Source organism: Schistocerca serialis, chromosome 2 (genome assembly GCF_023864345.2).
Source record: "Schistocerca serialis cubense isolate TAMUIC-IGC-003099 chromosome 2, iqSchSeri2.2, whole genome shotgun sequence".
NCBI classification, from domain to species: Eukaryota; Metazoa; Arthropoda; class Insecta; order Orthoptera; family Acrididae; genus Schistocerca; species Schistocerca serialis.
The window spans coordinates 528784652-528810406 of NC_064639.1; the positions used below are offsets into that span (position 1 = coordinate 528784652).

General features: G+C 38.1%; 1 protein-coding gene across 2 annotated transcripts in view; it reads left to right on the top strand.

The window, feature by feature from the left end:
• LOC126457494 (fibronectin type-III domain-containing protein 3A) overlaps positions 1–25755 on the top strand; it is a 332842-nt gene that overhangs the window by 286886 nt on the left and 20201 nt on the right. For both annotated transcript variants that reach the window (XM_050093797.1, XM_050093798.1), the window contains exons 10-16: positions 3603–3849; positions 4110–4314; positions 5111–5329; positions 10139–10311; positions 13528–13797; positions 14981–15234; positions 21001–21204. In XM_050093797.1, coding sequence (XP_049949754.1) covers positions 3603–3849; positions 4110–4314; positions 5111–5329; positions 10139–10311; positions 13528–13797; positions 14981–15234; positions 21001–21204 — 1572 coding nt within the window. The remainder of the gene's footprint in view (positions 1–3602; positions 3850–4109; positions 4315–5110; positions 5330–10138; positions 10312–13527; positions 13798–14980; positions 15235–21000; positions 21205–25755) is intronic.

Sequence of the window (25755 nt, forward strand, 5' to 3'; positions counted from 1 at the left end):
TCCTTTACAAATTATCCATATAAATTAGCAACAAAATTGAGAAAAATATATTAAAAACTATTACCTGATTCACTTGAAACATTTTCTTGCTCGTGGTTACTGTTATCACTGACGTCAATATCGGATTCATTTTCTCCTAATAAAATGTCCAGAACTTCACTTTCCAGGAGGCCTCTGGCTGTCATTTCTGCTCAAAACGATCATTCACAATCACAAAATTATGGTTGCGTGCCAAATGAAAAGTCGTCAAAGGACCAATTGCTATACTTGCAGATATTCTACTCGTACAACTGATACACACAACTCATCGACTCCTGCTGCATCTAGTGGACAAAATATGAACTACTGCAGTTATCTTACAGCCACCAGCCATAGTGCAGTGAAAAACACCTTTCAGTGACCGTACGGGATGTGGGTGCTGTCCACGCGGCCGAAACATGCATGCTCGTGTGGCGTACGGACGTAGTGTTGAACGTGTTAACTATTAGCCAAATGAAATACAGTCTAATTGAATGAGTGTATTTTTGTGATATTTCCCATGAGGAAACATGTTTGCATATTGAGAAAGCAAGAGGAAACATACCATTGAAACATGCATAACTCTTTAAAATGATGATGAAAAAACATACCTTCTTTGACCTCTCCAGTGACTAGAAGTGAATGTTATTGAGCTGCTGTTACCAGCCTCCTCCTCCTAACATTTTTCAGAGGAGTTTTCATGAATAATGATTTATCTTTTTGGGAGAATGTTTGCCTTTTATTGCTGTAAAACATAGGGTGTGAGTTACTATTGACTCCTGCAAACCTTCAGTCAGAGAATTTACTGCTTATCACATACTTTATTTGGACCAGTTACCTGCTTTTGGCATTATCTGTTGACTGTTATCTGTATTAGTTAGAATATTCTGTTCATAATATTACTTGAAAATACAGCTCTTCGGTTGCACAGGTAAAAAATTTTCAACTTTACCTAGGTTTCAACTGCTCTAAGGCAGCCTTTATCAGAAGTAAAAATTTTTTACATTACCTATTACAGAGTTTTGGAATAATATAAAAATTATTAAATTAAACATATGTAATAAAATTACATCATAGGTAACTGCTACGGTACAGTAGACAAAGAAAGCATACTTACATAGAGTAAAGAGCTATGAAATGGTTTAGAGCAACAGTTCTCACGTTAAAGATAAAAATATATTTGTACATTATAAAATTTTCCTAGGAATGCACAACTTGATTAAGACGCGCCGCTAAGGGTCGCGTGTGCGGCCGGCACTGTAAGCAGCATCAGACTGAAAGGCGCGCGCGACGTCGATGTTAGCAAGTCGGCACCTTGTATCGCGCCATCTAGTATTGAACGCTTGTAATTAACAGTGACAACAGCTGTCAGAAGCATTGGAACAGGAGTGCACGTAATGTGCTGATTACATTATGTCAGATAGTATGTAACAGATCGAAAGTTGAACAAAATATTATACTGTAAAACGAGGAGAGAGAGAACAATATTTAAGGCTACAGTACAGGAAGCATAATAGCAATATTCTGCGTTAAGTGATTTTAAGCAAGGGCTTTACACCATCAAAGAAATTACAATTACGTGATAAAAACTATCCAGTTCACATCCCCACATCACTTTCACCTTCTACGATGACTGTTCATCACATGCCTAGCCCTTGTACCTGCCAGACTTGCCTCCCACATTTCTAGCTGGCAAACCAGCTACCTCCCTCAGAGGAGCAGCCACCCACGACCAATCCCCGTGCCTGCCTTCTGCCTCTCTCTTTCACTGTCCGTCACACCTGACACAACCCGTACCAAAAACCTAGTCCACCTGTTGAAATGCAGCACTGGTACTGTGCATCCATCCAGTACCATGTAGGGGCAAACATACATGTGTGTGTGTGTGTGTGTGTGTGTGTGTGTGTGTGTGTGTGTGTGTGTGTGTGTGTGTGTGTGAGAGAGAGAGAGAGAGAGAGAGAGAGAGAGAGAGAGAGAGAGCACAACTCACCACCATCCACTTTTTTGTGAGTCGTCTTCTTTAATCTGAAACTACGAGATACATCCATGAAGTAAGTTCCATTTGGTTATATAAACAAATGTGTACAGATACAGAAAAAATATTTATTGTACAAAATTCTACAACTGTTAAACTACTTTTCAACATAGTTTCTGAAATTTTGTAGGCACTTGTCATAGTGTGGCTCATGTTTTTGTATGCCTTTTTCATAGAAGGTTGTCGCCTGTGTATTCAACCATGAGGCAACATGTTGTTTGAGCTCATTAGCATCGTTGAAGTGTTGACCACCAAGGACAGATTTTAGGTGTAAGAGGAGATGAAAGTTGCTAGGAGCGAGGTCCGGGTTGTGCGGAGGATGATCAAACTCGTCCCAATGAAATTCCCGTAAGAGTTGTTTGGTCATATTCGCCTTGTGAGGTTGGGCATTATCATGGAAAAAACACCACCTTCTGACAGTAATCCTCGGTGCTTGTTCTGTATTGCGCAGTGCAATTTCTTAGTGGTCTCATGGTAACTGTTATTAGATATTGATTATTTGGCCTCGTAGTAAGAAAACAATCAGCAAAATGCCTTTTCTGTCCCAAAAAATGGTGCACATGACTTTTCAAGGTGTCAAGATTTGCTTAGGTTTAACCTTCGTTGGGATGAAGTGTGCTTCCATTCCATTGTTTGCCGTTTTGTTTCAAGGGTGTCGTACGATATCCAAGTTTCTTCCCCTGTGACTATCCGAGAAAGAAAACCATTGCCTTCTTCATTGTAGCATGTCAAAAACTGAAGTGCACTGCCCATCCATTGTTTTTTGTGTTGTTCAGTAAGAATTTTGGGTACCCAATGTGAGCAAAGTTTTTGAAATTTGAGGTTTTCAGTAACAAGTTCATGAATTAGTGATTGTGAGATTTGCAGAACTTCCATAGCAAGGGCACTAAGTGTAATCTTACAGTTGAGTTTAATCCTCTCTTCAGTTGTGTGAACCAGTTCATCAGCAACCACAGACGGGTGTCCTCTTCATCCTTCATCGTGCACTTGATCACGTCCATCATTGAACATTCTGACTCATCTTCGAACCATTGAATCACTCATAGCATTCTGTCTGTAAACTTCACAGATTTGTCGATGAATTTCCCTTGGTTTAACTTTCTTTGAATTCAGAAAATGAATCGCAGATCTGATTTCACACGTGGTGGCATTTTCAATTACGGCTGACCTTATAAAGAAGTGTTACAAAGAACGTGTCGGCAGCAGCGATCTGAAAATAGCATACATGTCTTCTCCTTGAGTCAAAGTAACTGCCGTGCATGCTCGGAACTGCGATCATGGTGCTGCTGCGGATAGAAATAGAAACAGGACTTACTTTGTGGACAACCCTAGTAGTTACATTCTACCAGAATTTTCCTACGACATTTCTTGTCTATTTGCTCAACTTGCACAACTTGATTCGTACCAACTTTCTGCTCTTTTACATTCCTCACTCACTACTGGATAAATTGAAAGTTATGTTTAATTGTTGCTTCAGCATAATGCTAGTATAAGTGGACTGTTTAATTTTTCTCTGGGAGCTTTCTCATTGTATTATGCTTCATTGCAGGCCATATTCAGACATAGTTCAGTTTTCAACATCTGGCAGTCCACCTACAGCTCCTGCTTCTCCAGTACTGAAGGAAGCGACTGTTTCATCACTGCATCTTGCTTGGCAGAAACGACCTAATGATGTTGAATTTTGCCTGCAGATGGATGATTTGGTTTCAGGACATGGTTTCAGACCAGTTTACAATGGACCTGAAACTCATTATGTCCAAGATCGCCTTTACAGGCACACAGAATACAAGTTTAGAGTGAGTCAGTTTTTCCATCTAGAGTACATTTAATGCTACATGTTTGCTATGTATCTTAGTTTAGATTTAATTGCTGAAAGTGAACCTGTAATTTACATTTTGTGTTTATAGCTCCAATAAACTACATCCTGTTTCAGCGAAAGATGCAAATGTAAAATTTTGTTCTCTTTTGTTGTGCACGGTCATTAAATTATATTGCTAGGGAAGAGTTTATCTGCCACCGGCACTGCTTCTGTTACATAATGGCTCTAATTTTACAGCTATGTGCACATAATGAGGAGGGAAATTCTCGGTGGTCGGACGAAGTGTGCTATCGTACTCTACCTGGTAGACCAGCTGTTCCTTCTAGACCAAGTGTGAAAGGTCGCATTCATACACACACCTTTAAAATAAAATGGGAACCACCAAGTGATACTGGTGGTGCTGAAATAACTGCCTATACAGTGGAGCTGAATGGTGGAAGAGGTAAGGAAGAATTGTTGCTATAGTAGTAGTAGTAGTAGTAGTAGTAGTAGTCTCTTAACAAAATTACTAAGTGTAAGTGGAATGGATTAAGAAAGTTTGTGCTAAAGCAATCATGGCCCTTAAGTCATGAGCAGCTTATTATGCATTATTGCTTTTGTTCTAATTCACTGAAATCAGTGAGAAGGGGATGGCATTGAAATCCCTTTCTCCATCTAGGCCTTGGGTTCCTCTTCAACAAGCTATCATTTTACGGTATATTGATAATTTTTACTTATGGACCGTCTGACAGCAACTGAATAAAACACAATTTTAGTGCCATACGCATTTCGCCCTTATTTTCTGCATGGCGGCATCAGTGGCAGGTTGCGTGGACAATTTCTTACACGTAAGAATACTAGTTTCGCCTTTATTTTCTGCAAGGCATCATCAGTGGCAGGTTGCGTGGACAATTTCTTACATGTAAGAAATTGTCCACGCAACCTGCCACTGATGATGCCTTGCAGAAAATAAAGGTGTAAGAAATTGTCCACGCAACCTGCCACTGATGATGCCTTGCAGAAAATAAAGGCGAAATGCGTATGGCACTAAAATTGTGTTTTATTGGTGTTTTTTTTTTTTTTTTTAATAAATATTATTCTGTTCACATAACATTCAAGGAATGTTTCGAATTCTGATGCCTTGCACAGTTGAGTAAACACAAATGAGGCTACAATATCTGTGAATGATTGTGCAGTAATGATCTTTTACTAACACTTGGGATTTCCAGATAGAGATTTACCATTTCTGTTTGTTTCAGGTTTTGAGAGAGTCTATACTGGCCCAGAACTGGAGTATGTATGTGATCGGCTGATGCCTGGCACAACATACCAAGCACGAGTCTCGTGTAGTAGTGCTGGTGGCTGCAGTGATTACTCAGAGCCTTGCATTGTTATTACTGAGGCAGTGTGTCCTGGGCAGTGCTCACCTCCTCGCCTACATGGAAAGGCCCGTGCCACATCACTTGCTTTAAAATGGAGTAAGTTGTTATTCCTGATTTCTGTTCCATTTCTTCAGTGTGACACTGTTTTGAAGAGTGTTGGAAAAAACAAGGGTCATAATTGTATACAAGAAGGGTAGCAGAAATATCCACTGTCAAATTCCTTGATACTCATTTGTTGCAGAATCCTAGAACATACAGTAAAACCCGTTTCTAGTCATATCTAGGGATTCAGATATTTCTTCCTTAAATAGGGGTTTTCCTTAAATGGAGGTTTTGCCACAGAACATGAAAGGAGTGACCCAGAATCATAAATGTGGTGATGTAAGTGCTATATAATTACAAAATTAGCAATATCATGTGCCATAAATTTAAATGCAGCAAATATATAATAATTACATTTTTCACAGAGCACATTATTTATTTGTCAGGAGGTCTTGTTTGTTTGGTCCTTCCAGTATATTGTAGTGAAAGAAGTTGTTGCTCCAGCTGGTGAATGTTAGAATTGATCCATCTACATTGAAGGAGAAAAAGAAATTCTTGACAGTATCAGTTACTTGCACAGCAGCAGCAGCAGCAGCAAAACTAGATGCTATGACTCCCTCCCCGTCCATCAAAGTCACTGCCAGCTTGTACCTGTGTTCCTTCATAAGCATTTCACTGACACCAATGTCTGGTATGGAAGTTATGACATAATTACAACAAATAATGCTCTGGAATGTTGCATTTTTGGAAATATCTGTTTTTCTACTCCATTCTTCTTCTGGAAGAACATTGTCTTCAACAACAACTGATGTACCACAGACAGCCTATGTGAAACAATTTAACATAGTCTGTTGTGTTACCGAATTCCAGGCAGCAACAAACATATGTTAGTCTGTACAATGGTGAGTCTCATCACTTCCTTCCTCTCAAAGAATGAAATCGACTTCTACACAACTGCTACTCTGTATTTGGATTTAACAGTGTATTGTGCCCAGGTCCAGAGGCTGAAGATGACTTGTGCAGTTTGGAGAAAGGAACACAACTTTACATTCTGAAATTACATTTCTTTAGGGTGTACAAGGCATAGGTCAATAATAAGTACAATTTTCCTTCTTGCTGCACTCGTCTTGGCATCTAAATGCCCAAAAATGCTGTAAAGATTTCTGATATCTCCAGGGATTGCTATTGTACTCATAAGTTCAAAGTAGCGTTTTTATGTTTTGGAAACACATGGGAACTAATAATGCCAGCAACTTCTTACTTCCATTATTATTTACACACAATAGCATTGTCATTTTATTTACTTTTTATTACTCCTGTGGCATTTTTCTCCCATAATAGAATGATATTTTGCAGGAAGTAAATTATAGAAGACACAACTTTCATCAGCATTCAAAAAGTATTTGGGCTCATACTTGGTGCCAAGCGTGGCAGTTTAATGTTCATCCACTACTTCTCACTTTCTGCGACCAGAGCTTTACTTTCTCCACGTGCACTTTGAAACAACAGTTTACAGTGGTTTTTATTTATTTTTAAAAATTCAACCAGCCATTCCTTTTTTGGATTCGCAGGAATCATCAATTTTGGAATTTAGAAATGCTTCCATATGTTTCAATATGATGCACATGTAGACAGTACTAAATCGTATTTCTGCACCATGTTGGAAAGATTCATTTTAAGATTGTCATTGTCTGTTTTTGTTGAACTGTAAGCTTTCTACATTTGCCTCCATAACTATACAAAAATAAAATTGATAGCTTCGGCACTTCAGAAACCGAACAGTTACACTTTTAGCACTTCATACTTGTAGCCTCAGTGACTGTGATGTCAAATCACGCGACCTCTGTTACATGAAAATTGATTACCAATTCTTTTAACGGATTTGGCGGTATCATTACAAGCTAAGTAGAGTTACTGACTATAATCTAGGCGCACGTCGACCTGTTGAATCAGTTACCATTTACAGCATCATAAGACAAAAATTATATCTTGTGTGAAGCGGAAACAAATCAAAAGCTTACCAGAACTTGTTAGAAACTATGTAAAAACCAGATTTCAGTTTGCAGAATGTTTCATTTTTATTCCTTAAAAGTGGACCTTTTCTTAAGCGGGGTCCATTAAAAGCGGGGAGAAATAAATTTTTTATGGGAGTTTTGCTGGGACCGATTGAAATATTCATTAAAAGTAGAATTCCCTTTAAAGTAGGCTTGTTAATTCAGGCTTTTTATGTACTCTGAACTCAAATTTCATGAGATATTTTGGACAGAATGTCCTTTTCCATGCCAGATAGCATGTATTCCAAAAACATTGATCGTATAAAACCCAACTCTCACTTTTCTCATATGACATCAGAAAGTTCTGTGAAAGGTTTTACACTGAAGACAGCAAGCCTCCCACATGTTTGTCAGTAAAAGCTTCGAAAGTTATTTGTTACAATTCTGATGATTTGCTGTGTTGACTTCTTGGGTCTGTAAGATATTCCTTCATCTGTGAGCCTTGTCATCGTTCTCCTCCTCCTCTTGTTGTGGTCTTCAGTCTGAAGAAAAGTTCAGTGCATCTCCGTGCTGCTCTATCCCGTGTAAGCCTCATCATCTCCAAATAACTACTGCAACCCGTATCCATTTTGCCTTCCTTCCTGAAATCTTCTCTCGGTCTTCCTCTGCAGTATGCACCCCCCCCCCCCCCCCCCCCCCCCCACTTCCCTCCAGTACTAAATTGGTGATTCCTTGATGTCTCAGCAACTAGTCCCTTCTTTTAGTCAAGTTATGCCATGAATTTCTTCTCTCCCCAGTTCTGTTCAGTGCCGCCACATTAGTGTGATTTACCCATGTTCAGCATTCTTTTGTAGCACCACATTTCAAGCTTTTGTTCTTTTCTTGTCTGAACTGCTGTTGTCCATATTTCACGTTCACACAAAGCTACAGTACAGCCAAATGCCATAAGGAAAAGCTTCCTAACATTTACATTTATATTTGATGTTAAGAAATTTCTGTTCTTCAGAAATGCTTTTCTTGACATTACCATTGGCATTCTACTTTTTATGTCCTCCCTACTTCAGACATCATCAGTTATTTTGTTACCCAGATTTCAAAACATCAACTACTTTTAGTATCCCGTGTCCTAATTTAGTTCCCTCAGCATCATGATTTAATGCAACTATATTCCATTACCCTTGTGTTACTTCTGTTGATTCTCATCTTATATCCCCTTTTTAAGGCACTATCCAGTCCACTCAACTGATATTCAAAGTCCAATGCCGACTCTTCCAAAATTACGATGTCATCAGCAAACCTCAAAGTTTTGATTTCTTCTTCTTCTTCTTCTTAAACTTTGTAATTCCCCTTCCAGATTTTTCCTTGGTTTCCTTTACTGCTTGCTCAATCTGCAGATTGAATAACATGGGGCATAGGCTAAAACACTAACTCCCTTCTCACCAGCTGCTTCCTTTTTGTACTCTAGGCTCTTAAGACAGCTGTTTGGTTTGTATAAAGGTTTAAATAACCTCTTGCTTCCTGTACTTTACGCCTGCTACCTTCAGAAGTTTGAAGAGAGTATTACAGTCAGCATTATCAAAAGCTTTCTCTTAGTCTACAAATGCTAAAATGCAAGTTTGCCTTTCTGTCTTATAGGATAAGTCATTTGGCCTGTATTGCCTTGTGTATGCCTACATTTCTTCAGAATCCGGTCTGATCTTCCCCTAGGTCGGCTTCTACCACTCTTTAGTAAATAATTCCTGTTAGTGTTCTGCAATCTTGACTTATTAAACTGATAGCTTGGTGATATTCACACCTGTCAGCATCTACTTTCTGTGCAATTGGAGTGTGAGGGTATTTAGCCTGTCTCATACATCTTGCACACTAGGTGGAACAGTTTTGTCACAGCTGGCACTCCCAAAGATATCAGCAGTTCTGACAGAATTTCGTCTGCTCCAGGTGCCTTGCTTTAAATTCAGTCTTTCGGTGCTATGTCAGGTCGTTCTAACAGTATCATCATCATCATAGCCCCCCCCCTCCCCCTCTTCGTATAATATTGTCTTAAAGCTCATTTCCTTTTATAGCCACTCTATATATTCCTTCCATCATTCAGGTTTGCGTTCTTTGCTTAGTACTGGTTTTCTGTCTGAGCTCTTGATATTCATACAGCTGCTCCTCTTTTCTCCAAAGATGTATTTAATTTTCCTATGGGCAGTATCTGTTGTTCTTCTAGTTATACATACTTCGATAGCCTTGCATTTGTCCTCTGGCCATTCCTGTATGACTATTTTGCACTTTCTGTCTATCTCATTTTTATAGTCTGTCTCCCATTTACTGGCTTCATTTGTTGCATTTTTATATTTGCTCCTTGCATAAATTAAATCAGTATCTCTTCTTATATCCGAAGATTTCTAGTAGCTCTTGTCTTTTTACCAATTTGATTCTCTGCTGTTTTCACAATTTCATCTCTCAGAGCTATCAATTCATCTTCTACTGTAATCTTTTCGCCTGTTGGTCAGTCAGTTCTTGCCAAATGCTCTCTCTGAACAACTTCTGCTTCTTTCAACTTACATGAGGTATGAGGTTCATCTTTCTTAATTTCCTGCCTTTTTGCAAGTTCCTTATGGCCAGAGTCCATATCTGCCCCTGTAAATGTCTTATAGTTAAAAATCTGGTTCTGAAAGCTATCTATTACCACTATATAACCAATCTGAATCTTTAGAGTCTGTTCACGTCCTTTCCATGTATACAACCATCTTTCATGATTTTTAAATCAAGTCTTGTGTATTGACTTTGCTGTAGCACCTGTAAAAATAAGATACACACAAATTATTTAAAGTGGCTATTATTATTTAATTTTAATAATTGTTAATAATTTTTTACATGCTAGGTGACCCTGAATATGATGGTGGATCGCCACTGACTGATTTTGAAGTTGAATTGACCCAGGCGGATTCTACCAAGTGTACGGTGTATAGAGGCAAAGAAGCTGAATGTGTTGTTTCAGAACTTTCACCTGGTCAACTTTATGTCTTCCAAGTCCGAGCATTCAACAGGGTTGGTGTAAGTATCTAATATATCTTGTCGGTACTTGAGAAGGGCGGGGGAGGGGGGGGGGGGGGGGGGGGGGGGCCGCGGAGACACAGTGAGGGTACTGTCAGGGAAGTTCTTACACTAATGAGGAAAATAACAAGTAACACTAGTTATTTTTCACGATTTATGTAAAGCAGGGGTGTTCAACTGTTTTAGGCTTTAGATCTCCTACATGTAATTTAGTCCATTTAGAGATCAAATGAGTTAAAAATTTATAAAGCTTTAAGCACAAAACAACACTGTAGCCAAAATTAACCACTTTAACTACACAAAATACATATAAGGTAATTTTCTCTCTATCTTCAGATGTAGGCCTACTACCCAATTCTCAAGTTAGTATGGATGTGAACAAAATTAAAATGTACACCATCATAAATATTGAGAAAAGGCTTAGTGAGATGCTTGGCTTTGCTTATTATTGTTAAGTTTATTATAATCTGCTGAATGAATTCTCAAACCCAACCTTCACAGTCTGCAAGATGAGTATCAGTTAGTTTCTTTGTACACTTTGATTTCACAATGTCCATAGTTGAAAATGCTGCCTCACATAGATAAGTTGATCCAAAAAAGGATTAAACATATGATACCACTTTTATATTGTTCCGAAAGTTTTCTACCTTAAGGAAATGTCATTTTGAAATTGAATTATTTTCTCTTCAGCTTTTGCCTCACTAAAACAGAAAGCAGTGCTCATTTTACATTAAATATCTTCCACATCCACGTTTTGTGAAGATTGAGCTATGAGCTCTAGAACAAGTTCTATCGCCTTGAAATCTGAAACTCGGTTTTCAATCTCCGTCCTCAGTGCTGTCACTTCTTTGCAGCTCCTTGAGCTAATGATGTTTGTTGATCCAACAGTTCTGAGCATATTCGAGGAAAGTGTTTCACGTTTAGTTTCTGTAAGTGTGCTCTCCTAAGGTCAAGGTTTTGCATGAAATACTTTATAGAAGATGTAAGAATTATGACAGTACATTTTTTTCCTGGAAGCTCATTGCTTCACTCATTTTAACTCATATTAGTTACAAATGCCAGATGCATCAACCAGCTCAAATCATATAATTCTGAGTAATCTTCCTCTCTTCAAGACACAGAAGATGTTATTGCTGGCAGAAGTTCTCTAAATATGGTTAAAACCATACTCAGCTACTGAACTTTGGTGTGCAGTAGGTGTTCTCCATATTGGTTATCCAATTCTTCTAATTGCTCTCTAAACTTTTTTTCTCTGTAGTGACTGTGAGCGAATTGAATTCAATTTTTGTGACAATACTCGTGTACCGTTTTCAAAATATGTCCACAACGCACTTGCTGATGCACAATACAGTGGTACTTAAAGAAAGGCAGGTAAGATTTGTTGTTCACACAAAAGGTAACAAATCCTTTGTGATTGCCTCCCTTGCAAGGTACTCATCAGTACTAATAGAGATTAGTTCCTAAACTGGTAAACCATATTCCGAAATAAAGGATTTGAATGCATTGTAAAAGTCTTCTCCTGTAGTATTTATCAAGATCAAAATTGTAAGCCAGTCTTCTTTTACACTGAAATCCGAAAATGTCAATCTTATAAAAATTACAGCTCGGAGTGAATCAACACCATCTACTGACTCGTCTAATTGCATTGAGAAACGTAAGCAGCAGTGCAAATCTGTTATCAGTTAACCTTTTACAGTTTCTACCATTAATTCCACTTTTATTGTTATAGTAGTCTTGACACAGACATGTCTCTGATGGCTGATATTATCTCTGATTTGTTTTTAAGATTGGAAAAAACAAGGACTCACTTGCTGCCAGAAAGCACTCCTTAATAACTGTGCCATCATCATATGGTATTGCAGGTTTCGTGACATACGAAATAATGCAATGTTTGATGAAAGACTTTTATGTACAGGCTTTACAAAAAACACTGCTGTGACTGTAAATTACTTTTAACACTAGGAAATTTCTTCCTCTTCATGTCACTACCAAACTGGTATTTTGCAAAAATGGCTCATTTAAACAGATTTCTGACAAATGACTTCAAAGATCCACGCTTAAAGCTATGGCGATCGACCAGTCATTTGTGATCGATGGGTTGAGCACCCTTACTGTAAAGTATTCTCCTACAGCTTCAAAGTCCCCTTAATTTGGAGAAGGCTAGAGATTGGTGATTAAGAATAGGAATTTAGGGAAGAACAAAGTTCAAAGGCATTATATGGAGGTAATAGTGTTAATGATCCAGCAGTAAATAAAGAGTCCTTAATTTTTCACATATGCACAGTGGTTTCAATCACAGGTGCATTGTAATGGTAAGGCACTTTTTCTTCTGAAAGCAATGTTTCTCTTTGTTGATTTTGGGGTTCACTTTGCCCATAATAACAAAGTGGCACATGCCATTTTTATTGTTGTTGATATGATGAGAATAACATTCAAAAATTTCTTAAATGAGCGGTTACAGCCCCGATCTTGTGCAAAGTACAGTGACTCGTTTGAAGTAGATCCCACAGATTGCTTTTAGTCTGAACAGTATTGACAGTTTCCCTCTTTTTTTAATCGAATTGTCTTCCATGCAAATACCATTTTTGTTTGTAATGATTTGGTAATGTCTCACCTCACAGATACATTAATTATCATAAAGGCTAGTATGCCCAAATTTAAAGATGTGCATCACCTTAACATTAATGTAACTTGAACAACCCTAGAACCTAGTGTACTGCAGTGTTCCAGGCACATTAATATTTGCATTACAAGACAAGAATGTGTGTGTGTTGTATCACGCTATACCTAAATGAAACATTTCAAGTATGATAAGTCATTGCAATTGAGTAATGCACAGTTGAGTATGTGTCTTACAGCCTTAGGATGATCAGTATGTGACAGAAAGTGATAGTCAAAATAAAAAAAATGAAATAAAATTAAGTACAGATGTGTATTGTATGATGCAGCTCTTAACCATTGTGAAAGCTATGCAAAACTGCCTGAACAAAATATTTTTCATGGTAAATATGATTCTTGTCTCTTTCTCCACCACCACCAATAACAACAACAACTACTACTACTACTACTACCACTACTACTACTACTACTACTACTACTACTACTACTAAGTACATTAACTGTACAAATTATATTAATTTATAGCCAGGTCTACAGTATAATACATATTTACTGAGTTTTGTGACCTTATACTTCAATTTTTTTTTTTTGTTATAGCCTGGCCCTTGGTCAGACCCTCTAGAAGTTTTGAGTGGAGCTGCACCTCCTGAGACACCCTCACCACCTCAGGTTAACTGTCGTTCCTCGCAACACGTATTCGTCCATTGGTTGGAGCCTGTAAGCAATGGTGCAACTATCACAGACTACCGCCTTGAGATGAGTCAGTCTGACAATGAAACTGAATTTTGTACTGTGTTCCAAGGTCTTGCTAATTCCTGTCATATCAAAGAACTAGTCCCAGCTACACCATATTATTTTAGGTTGCAGGTGAGTAATATTTATTTTAATAACAATAGTTAACATCGCACTTTAAAATAGCTGAAAATTTCCTTACAGTGTAAGCTTCGTGCTGCCATCATTTCACAAATACAGTGCCAGCAGTTCCATTATATTTGAAATTAGTTGCAAAAAGCAGATTGGTTTGCTGTGTCGTTACCTGTGATTTAGGTATTGACTCTGCCTTACTGTTAATTTGTAACAGGTAATAATTGTACTATTATTGAAATTGGAAGTAGAAACTGAAAGCAGGAAAAATGAAACTTTGTGCATAAATAAGCCTTATTTTTATTAATAAAATGATATGTAGAAAAAGTGTTAATTGCACATTAAAGTTCATTTTAATTCGTTAAATTAGATTTAAATTTTTTGGAACATTGTTTCAGGAAACAGTGATGTAAATTTATAATTTATTTAGTAAAAACAGTTGTGATCTTGAATAAGTTGTTACTTTTTATACCTGGATGACTGATTTTGATCGACAACAAAGATCATCAGATCTACATTCTTTTGTGGTAGTAGGGATCCCTGGCATGGATCAGGCCTGCTTCTTCTGCTGAGCAGTGTTCTCAATGCCAGCATGGTAGGCCTGCTGCATGCCAGAGGTCCCTACTATCACCAAGGAGTGTCGATCTAATGATGGTATCTGTAGCAGATTGAAACCAGTTATCCACAAATAAAAAGTGACAAATGTGACCATGACAGTATTTAATAAATAAATTAGACTTAAATGCTCCAAATTAGGAACTGTATTTTGTGTCCGTGATGTGCATTTGCGAGTGAAGTAGACTAGAGTAGCTGTTCTCAGAAACATCCTTTGCCTGAGTTTAACTTTCATTTTTGGCATGGAGACTTTTTGGTTTATCTATTACTACACACTGTTCCTGTAAAATAAAGAAGTACTAGAGCAACTACATACACACAGTAATGGTATTGTACATTGATGGAAGAATAAACTCATCCCAAGGAATTAGATAAAACAATAAAGTGTATCAGTATACAGTAATCAATCATGAGAGGGGACATTTGGACTGAAATTGAAGCACATTTGAAAAAAAAATGAAAGAGCAGAAGTTATTGCATGTGACATAAAAAGGTCTCAGGTTTGTTTGTATGTTGGTTAAAAGGATAAGTAGATATTAAATGAAAACACTGTCATTTTCTTTTGTTTCAGGCAAGTAACAGTGCAGGTTGGAGTGGATTTTCTGACAGCACACTAGCTGTAACACCACCCTCTTCCCCATCAGCTGTTTCCTTGCCTCGCTACACAGCCACTCCACTGACAATCTCCCTCACATGGCAACAGCCAGATTGTCATGGTGCTGAAATTCTCCACTACAATATTGATTTGGGTGACAGGGTTGTCACTACTTGTGGACCTGTATTAGAACATACATTGGAAGGTCTACAGCCAGAAACTACTTACAGGTTTGTGTTACTGTAAATTTATGTTGTCATAAATTATTCATTGAAAAAATGATTGATACTGTAGCCTTATTATAAGACATGGCAGTGGTTGCCACAGTTCCACGAGTTTCCCTGCAGACACATATATAGCAATAACAAATCCTCAAAATTTGATAATTGCAACGTTTATGCAGGGTGTTTCTATGATAAGAGAGAAAACTGTCAAGGATGATGGAACAGCGAAAAAGTAGCAAAATGGGAAGTAACCTTGTCAGATATTCAACATTAAAATTGCTTCTTGGTGATAACCAGTAAGAGAAAACGCAATCCCTTTAACATGTATGGGCATATGAGGGCCTTTTTGGAACTGAAGTATCACAACAAATGCTCTGCCAGGTGGGGGCTGAAAGAACCTTGTTAACTGATTTACATAGTCGTTTAGATTATGGAGGATTTGGGTAGACGACAAGAAACGTTTGTTGCTAAAATGCCACTATTGAGATTCCAGAATGACATTTCACAAATCTTCATCTTTGTAAGCATCTTTTACCTGTTGTACAGTCTCTAAACTGTTATACTGAACTGCTTGTAAATTGTAGCACCTTTCCTTACACTCTTTCTTGCACAAAGAAACTTAGGGTTTCCCCAAACTTTTGCATTTCTTTGTCCCTGGGTACCATGTACACCAATTGTAAGTGGTGGTGTTCCTGCACTTTCTAAGGAAAATTTTATTTTGCTCATCAATATCTAGGAGATTCTATTTCAGTCAGCATTCTTCTATTTCAGCCAAACACTATATTGGAGTCCTCTTTAATTTTGAAATGAGATTGTAGTTAAGCATCCCAAAGAATATTCTCTGCTACCTTGTGTTGTTTTTATGCATACAGACTTTGAAATCCCTTGAGAGTTACACAAAAATGAAAAAGATTCTCTAGCTTCGAAGCTGACTGTGCATCACATTATTTTATATGAATGAATTGTGCAGTGTGAACCAAAAGATGGAGCACTGCCTATCCTGCTGGATGATAAAGATTTTGCTTTGGTGTAAGTGAATGAGCCATTAAATTGAATATAAGAGGAAATGAGCAATTTCCTATTTCTTTTTTAAGGAAGTTTTCTGAAAGTAGTCATTCATTTAGTCAGGGAAGGCATCTGAAGCGTTAATCTGAATGTTTTAATGTTTGTGTGTGACCTTTGGCTAGTTGAACATTAGAGATCAATATGGCTGTGGGTCATATTCAGAATAGTTTCGTTCAACACACAGCTTTGTGTGATCGACTCCCTAAAGTAAAGGCTACTGATTTTTGTAGGTTCTTTATCAAGCTTGTAAATCTAAGAATACATTCAAATAATGCGGGTGATAATACATCTTTCTCACCATTCAGATCCAAGTTGTAATTCTTGTTGAATACACACAAAGCCATGCATCACTACTTGAAAATTGTACAGTTTCAGCATTCACCATGCTTCATAACTTTCATACGTGAATATCTGAAAAATCAAACAGTGGAAAATCCAGGATGAAACAATACTATGAAAAGGAAAGTTCCTAATCGCCATATAGCGGAGATGCTGAGTCGAATATAGGCGCAACAAAAACTGTCACAAATGAAGGCCTTTGTTAACAATAGACATCTCACACACACACACACACACACACACACACACACACACACACACACACACAAGCAAGCAAGCATATGCAACTCACTCACACGACTGCAGTCTCTGGCAACAGCACCAGTGTTTGAAGGGACAGCGACTGAGTGGGGGTAAGGAAGAGGCTGGGCTGGGGAAGGGGAGTGAAGTGCTGCAGGTCAGACAGAGTGCAGGGGAGAGGTGGGGAGGCCATTTCCCTGTTCCCATTCCAGCACTACATAGCTGTCATTCCATCACCACACTCAGTCTTTTTACTTTTATCTTTTTCCACTCCTTGCACCCCCCCCCCCCCCCCCATGTCTTCCATGCCTTCCGTCTAACCTGCAGCACTTCACTGTCCGCTACCCCACTATACTATCCCTCCCCCTCCTTGCCTCAGTCTCCTCCTTACCCCCACCCAGTCGTCACTCTCATCATGCAGTGGTGCTGCTGCTCGCAGTGTGGTTTCAGTTGCCAGAGACTGCAGTTTTGTGTGTGTGTGTGTGTGTGTGTGTGTGTGTGTGTGTGTGTGTGTGTGTGTGTGTGTGTGTGTGTGTGTGTGCGTCTCTGTCTCTGTCTCTGTCTCTGTCGTCTGTCGTCTATTGTTGACAATGGCCGAAAGCTCTATTTGTGACAGTCTTTTTGCTGTGCCTATCTGCGACTCAACATCTCTCCTATATAGTGCGTAGCAACTTTCCTTTTCGTACTACTAACACCTGAAAAAGTTGCTCATTGAATTTCTGACAATATTACCTAAGTCAGTGAACTCTTTTCAGTAAGCAGAACCCTGGTTGCATACACTTCCTGTGTGTTTATGCTTTCCGTTGGCTCTGTGATTTGTGGCTCTGCTTATGTGCCAGGTGTTTCTCTCTCTATTATGCTAAATGTGCTCAACTTACTCAGTTTCTGTACCAAATCCATCTATAAAAGAACTATTCTTCCATTTTGCCATCTTTATTCTGCGCCTGATTTACAATTCATATAGAGTGTTTTGTACTGTTCGGGGATTTTCCCTAAATACATACACACTTTGGACACAATATGCTGCCACCATTTTCAGGCAATTTGTGGATCTCGTACAGAAAAATACGTGGTTAAGTGTTGGGGGTTCAGCATAGTTGGAACATTCCAGGTCAAGCTTTTACTCTCAAGTTGTCCTTTATATTCAGAAAAAAGAATGTTTTTCTCACTTCATCTACATCTACATCTGCGCTCTGCAGGCCACTGTACTGCAGAGGGTACTTCACGTATCACTGCCACTTGTTCCCATTCCTGTTCGGCTCGCAAATCGTGCACAGAAAGACTGACTGTTGATAAGCTAGCACATGAGTTAGGAACCTCCACGGATTTTATTTTCATGCTGTTTTTGTGAGTATAGGATAAAGCAATATGTTTATTGATTCTGCTTTTTGATGAGACCTGTGGCAAATGTATCAAGTGAACACTGTCCTTCTTCCCCAACTTACCCCTATTTCCTTGAAGGATCTGTTATATGCTTACTGTTGGAACTACCAGTGTGCAATAAACCCACTCTTTGCATTTGCCCAGATCTTTCAGGAAGATCAGCTCAGTCCCAACAGACAGGATATCCTTTCATGTCTCAGATACCCTCTCACTGAAGGGCAAGAATTCAAACCCATTTCCAAGTTGTTAAGGGGTCAGGCTTGCAGCTAGTACAAAGTTTAACCTTCTACACTTAGCTCCGTGTCCCATCACATTTTGTCATTTGCCCTCAGGTGTATGTGGACTAGTCATGTCAGGTATATTGGGAAGTGCTTGAAATCAGAGGTCACAAGTGACAACACTGCCTGAGGTGCTGTGGCTTTTAGTACAAGTACCTCATTGCAACCGCATTGCGCAGGGCCGGCCTGAAGCCTGCTGACTGTTAACAACACAGCATCCAACTGCTTCCATGCAGTGACCAGTTCCCCTTGCATCTGTGCACAGCAGACACAGGCTCTATCTAGCTTTACCTGCGTTCTGCTGTACAAAAACAAATACACTATTATCTGAAGCAGTCATGAGGCACTGCTGCTCTACTGCTTGTGGCTGTCATTGCAGTAGAAATTCAGCTCACATGACACTATAAAGCTGTGTAGAACTAGGTACTGCTGGTGGTTTTTCACTGATCTACCATAAGACCACTACTGATTTGGATTATATTTTAACAATATCACGAAAAGGATAGTTGCTACTCACTATATAGAAGAGATGCTGAGTCAAAGATAGACACAATGAAAATACTGTCACACTGTAAGCATTTGGCCAACAAGGCCTTTGACAAAAATAGACAATAGAACAAAGTAGTCTGGTTTCAGCTGCCAGAGACTGTGGTAGAGTGTGTGTGTGTGTGTGTGTGTGTGTGTGTGTGTGTGTGTGTGTGTGTGTGTGTGTTTATTTTTGTCAAAGGCCTTGTTGGCCGAAAGCGTATTGTGTTAGTCTTTACGTTGTGCCTATCTGCGACTCAGCATCTCCGCTGTATGATGATTAGCAACTATCCTTTTCTAATATTGTTACATTTGACCCTGGATTTTCCGTTGTTTGATTTGGATTATATTTAAAGGCATTGTTTTATTTAAAGCTTCCTCACTTAGTGTTACGTGAAAACACTTTGATCTCAAATATTTACGTTATAGAGACTGAAATTGTAATCCACATTTGTGGTTGTCTGCTGTTATAAACATCTGTGGAACCCTACTTTTTTAGTCTATATTATATCTTTGTTCTCAAAAGAACCATATTACGAGGGCTGTTTGATAAGTTCTCAGCCTCACCCCAAGATCTCACCACTACTCACATGATTTCCCCCCCCCCCCTTTTTTTTACGTTGCTGCGCGTGTTATCACTTAAAATTGCAAGTCATTCTAGGCAGCAGTTGGCTGTAGGCAGTCATTTAAAGCAGTTGTGGTGTCCGTGCTGTTGAAAACGGAAAAAAAATCGAGCATTGTGCAGTGATTAAATCGTTCGTAAAAGAAGGTTCAGCACCAGTCAAAATCCATTTGCTGCTTGTAAATGTATGTAGTGCCACTTCACCTTCAATTTCCACAAATAAATTTGAAGAAATCGGCAGCAGAGTTAAATGTGGCTGTGAAAGCATTCTAGGTGGGACATCCAAAAAGTGCAACCACACTGGAGATCATCAACTAAGTGCTTAATATGAGTTTGGAAAATTTACTTATAGAGGTACATAAAATAGCAAAAGCACTAGGGATAGCAAAGGAACGTGATGGTCACCTCTTGCACCAGGAATTGAACTTGAGAAAGCTTTGTGAAAAGTGAGTGCCGCTTGTGCTCACTGTGGATCACAAACACATTTGCACAACACTTTCTGTAAAGAGCTTGGTGTGTTTTAGGAAACACAGAAGTGACTTTTTGCGTTAATATGTGACAGTGGATGAAACATGAGTTCACCACTACATACCCAAATCCAAACAGCTATCTGTGCAGTGGATAGAAACCAGTTCTTCAGCTCCAAAGATGGCAAGGACTGTGCCATCGTCAGGAAAGATAATGGTATTGGTGTTTTGGGATGTTAAAGGAATTTAGTTGGTTGACTGTCTTGAGAAAGGCAAAACTGAGAGTACTAATCTAAACTTCTAATGAAACAGGATGCAAGCATTCGTGAAAACAATGGGGAAAAAATCACCAGGACTCTTCACCAGCCCTCAGAAGTGTCTTGGCAATGGGGAAATTGAGGAATTTGCCCTATGAAGTGCTGCAACATACACCCTATTTCCCAGCTTTGATTCCCTTGGGTTTCCATCTGTTCTCAAAACCAAAGAAATTCCTTACTGGTCAGCACCTCTTGTCCAGTCAAGAAGCCATTGCGGCAGTAGGTGGGTACTGTGAGCACTTCTGAAGGAATTCTTCAGAGGGATTAATGGTATTGGAACACTGTTGGATAAAATGTATTGATGTTAGAGGAGATGATGTTGAAAAATAAACTTCTTTGAAAGCATAATTTGTTATTTTCACCATGAGGCCGAGAACTTTAAAGGCTGCCCATGTATGTTAAAACAAAATAAATAAACTGAAGAAAATAGCTATCCTTTCTTTATAATGTTGTTGTTGTTGTTTGTTAGAAACTTGCCTAATTAATGGCCGTGTACACTATTAGCTGTCAAATAATTATTTCTTTATATTTTTCAGGATAAGGATTCAGGCTGTGAATAGTGTTGGCCCAGGACCATTTTGTCCTGTACTGCGAGCTTCTACCCTTCCTTTACCACCTGCACCCCCTAAACTTGAGTGTGTTGGAACTGGACATAATTATCTGAAATTTAAGTGGGGTGATGGTAAAAACCTTGACTTCACACAGTATATTTTGGAAATGGAGAATTCTTGGTCAAAAGAGTGAGTGCCTAACTATAACATTTTTTATATTTAGTCTTAAGTGTATTTCATTACTATTAATATACGCTGGAGTGCAAAACTTATGGATGGAAATGGTTTTCACATGATGTGTCACTGCCAAGTAACAATAGTTCAGTGAAACTTAGACTATACATTGAAAGAACTGCTATAGTTTAGTACAGAAGGAAAAATACCCAATGAGATAAACAGAAATGACACTTTCATTCAAAGACAATAACTGCACTGAAGTCACCATTATTCGATGATGATTGCCTGGACATCACAAAAGGTGGGACTTGGTTCTTTATATGACGTGTGATTATCATGGATGGCAATGCATGCTCTGCAACATGATTGCATGCTGGCCACAAGCTTGGTTATAAATTCTTGTGGTAAGGTGTCTCGTTCCTCCACCAACGCAGTTGACAGCTGCTGGATGGTCATTGATGCATGTGGGTGTCCTGCAGTGTCTCTCCCTCAATCCTTCCCACACATGCTGAATGGGATTTAAGTTGGGGGTGGGGAATCTATACGCCGAATATCCTCCCAGGCCAAAAACTGCTCCACCTGAGCTGTTCGATGCCATCGCGCTTTCTCATCCATACAAAGACACAGACCTGAATGCAACCCTGAAAAGATACTGTGTTGAAAGATTTGTAGGTCAGTATGCCCATGAAACATCATTTCCTCCACGACATAACACATGGACCATCAGAATGATAATGTTCAACAATCCTAGATGTAATGCATTGAGGAACATTGTTAAACATAATCGTTTTTAATTTTTTTAAATTTATTACTTACTATTTTAATCTTATTATAGTTGTACTTACATGTACTATTATATTTTAGTTACATTTTTATGCTCTACTAATTTTTCCTGTATGCCTTTGAAGTTTATCTATGCTAGAATCAAAGAGTACTGTATCATTATAATGTGTACTGTATCATTATAATGTGTACTGTATCATTATATTGTGTTTCAATAATACCTTTTAGTGCTCCAGTTAACAAATTGAAATGCTGAAAAAAATCTAGTACTGTTGAGAAAAGGGAACTTCTTTGCTGGACTCCTCACTATGTTCTGAATTTCCCACTATCCTGATAACCGGAACTTTAGCGGACACTCGTGAACATTTAATCACTTTCTTGTTTCACTAGTGCAACCACTACAGCTTTTGTTGCAATTGATTCAAAGCTGTCTCAAAATCTATGAACACAAAGAAAATTGTAATTCATACTCATTACTCTGTTCTGTAATTTTTTTCATTCCTTGCAACATTTTCTTTGTGCTATACCCATCTCTGTAATCAACTAGTTCCTTTTCTTGATTGAAATTCAGTGTTTTCTCTTTGTTATTGATAATTTTAGTGAATATTTTTTACATTATAGATAGGAAGTTGTTTGTCTATAATTTTTATCTTGTTTGTAACCTTTCTTGTGAAGCAAAATAATTAAATTGTTGCTCCAGTTTTAAGGAGTGGATTTCTTTCACAAACTTTCTATAAATAATCTAGCAAGTTCCTTGTTTATAAATTCATGTCAGCTGTAATCACTTCTATTGAAATACCATAATCTCCAGGAGTCTTCCTTGACTGTGTCTTCGTAATGGCTCTTTACACTACATCAACCACCACTTCTGGTGTGTGTTTATTTTCTTATTATTAACTATTTTGGGTTTGTGATTCATCTCTTGAACTGTGTAACCTTTCAAGAAAATCTTGCATTTCTTCATGATTATCTCTCATTTGTTGGTTACAGTGGCAGTTGCAGTATTAACTGATAATGTCATATGTACCAAACAGAAGTTGGTTTTGTCTTCATTATACTTTCATTGTTTTCAATTTCTCATGCCAAATTTTTATTGTGCCATTTCACATCCTCTCAAAGAAAATTCTGAATAGTTCCATTGTTTTAACCTGTTGTTATCATCAGTATTTTGAAACCCACCCCTTTTCTTTAGATATACCTGTAAGTCTTGGTCCAATTGAGATGTTCTTGACATTTGGCTCCTTTATACCTGCAACATATTTTACTGTTTTCGGAAATACTTTGTTAAATAATTGTCACTTTTGACACTGTTTGTGTTATACTCTTCCATATACTTAAGTAAATTCTCAAAATTTGTGTTTCTGTCATCCTGTCTAAAATGTCTCTTTCTAGCTTTCATTTGTGTAGATTCCTAGCTTGGGTTTGAACATCTGTGGGACTGTCAAGTGCTACATTTGCTACAGAGTGATAGATAATGACATTGAAGATTCAATCAAATGGCACATCACCAAGTGGAAAATTGATGGTAGAATGAGAATTTCACCAAAGTTTGTCGGTTATTACTGCTATGCTTGACTTTTCGAAGATTAGTGCTCAATTGGTTCCACAGATGCCCGTGCCCAAAATGAGACTGCAGACTTCAAATTTGCTGGCAGATGACGATGTCATACAAGACTGAAAGTGTTTCTTCCTACAACATTACAATTTCATGTGAAACTCCAGTCCACCATTATAAACCCAAAAAATTCCAGTCCATTTAATTTGACATGGATATATGCTACAGAAAAAAAAAGTTCAAAAATGGCCTTCAGTTGGAAGATGATAATTTTAGTGAATATTTTTTGCATTATAGAGAGGAAGGACGCCAGTAAAGTTACCCGTATTGAATTTGTGCTTCTACATACAACTTTGTATGCCTCCGGAAAATTTGATGGGAAAGAAAATGTTTTGTTGGAACAAGACCACATTGGGCTGCACACTTAACACATCAGCATGAAAGAGTTTGAGGGTGAAACATGCGGAAATACTGTGTCCACCATACAAACCAGATTTTGTCTCCTGTGGTTTTCATATATTTCCTAAAATGAAGTAAGTCTTCTGTTGATGTAGGCCTAACTATTACTTCAATGAAGAATGACAGACAGTGATAAAGACCTGGTTATAGATATAGAAGGCGGAGTTCTTCCATGATGGCTTCATGAAACTTGTCATTAGCAGAAGTACATCTAGTGGTCTTGAAATAATATTGAAAAATAATATGTCCTTAAAAGAAGAATTCATAGGAAAAGTTGTTTGATTTACTATAATATTCCCATCCAGTCATATATACTGTTTACAGAAATATTGCTTTTCATTAGGGACAGGAAAAAATCATTTTATTTTATGGTCAAATTCTGTGCTATGTTTTGCCACACCCAGTGTTACATTATGTCAGATTCAGCATTACATTTTGTGAAATTGTTACTTTTTTGCCGAAGTTGGTGGTTTTTGTCAAATTCAGTGTTATTTCCGTCATGTCATGATAGTTCGTTACAGCAAATGAACTGTCAGTTTAAGATCGCACGCAAACCTCAGCCTTGAGGAGCTAAGATGTCAAAATGCAGCTTTTAGATTCAATAACTATCAGTTATGAATATTAGTAAACTGCTGTCCGCAAATTTATAACAATTTTATGTTGCAAAATCACAAAAATCTTGATGTCTGTAAAAATTAACACTTTCACATTATTTTGCTAAAAATGGCTAGTTATACATTTTTCCATCTTATTGTTTTCACAGATTCTTCGTGTCCCTAATCATATCTCTCACTCGCTCTAGACCTAATGGTACTTTCAGGCACATAAATTTATTGGTTTCCCCTCAGATCCCCATCATTGCTTTTCTGTCGTAGTAGGTGTTGTGACTTGCTGACTTCTACAATTTACATCTGGTGCTCCTCAAAGCATTCTCCCAGAAAGGGCATATGCAAGGAAGTCACCAAAATAGGTCTTCTTCAGAGCAAACTGGTGGTTAATGGCAAGCTTGAAATTATGAATCACTACTATCAAATAAATGACTCACTTTTCCAGGTACTTGTGTCATATTAAAGATAGTCCCAACAACATGGATTGTCAAATGTTAACCTGTTGGCTATGGAAGTGCTAATATTGCTGTTATGTCTATATAAACTGCAGAATGCCTTACAGACTTTGTAGGTCCAAGAGAGAAATAAAGAAAGCATGCATCAGCTTAATTCATCCAAGTAGAATGTCAGTTGAAAGGATCACTGGGAGAGTAGATCAGCATCAGATAGTGAACAATGTAGTGGAGTTAGTCAAAGCATTGCCCATAAATGGCAAGGTTCTGTGTGTAAGAATATTAGTCTGGCAGTGTTTTAATCTGTTGAAAAGCTTACAGAGGCATAAAATTGTTACTTCTGTCTGTGTCTCACAACAGGTACCTTAGCCTGATCTCTCCCATTCAGCATAAGCAATTGTGTGACAAGTTAAAACAACATTCCTCAGTATTTTAAACAGAATTTGTTCACCTAGCAATATGCAACCAATGTGGAGCCAGTTGCATACTTGTTTTCGAAGCGTAGCAAGGATTCTATTCAACTGTGCCATTTTTGCCACAGTGTGGCCAGTACGGCAAAGACTTTAGTTTGGATGATATATTCATTTGCCATGATTTCTTCAAACAAACAAATTTTGTAACCATTTATAATAAAAGGTTTGGGAAAATTGTTGGCTCACTCCTATATTTATGTGAAAGTAATCTAACTGAGATACTTAAAGAACCT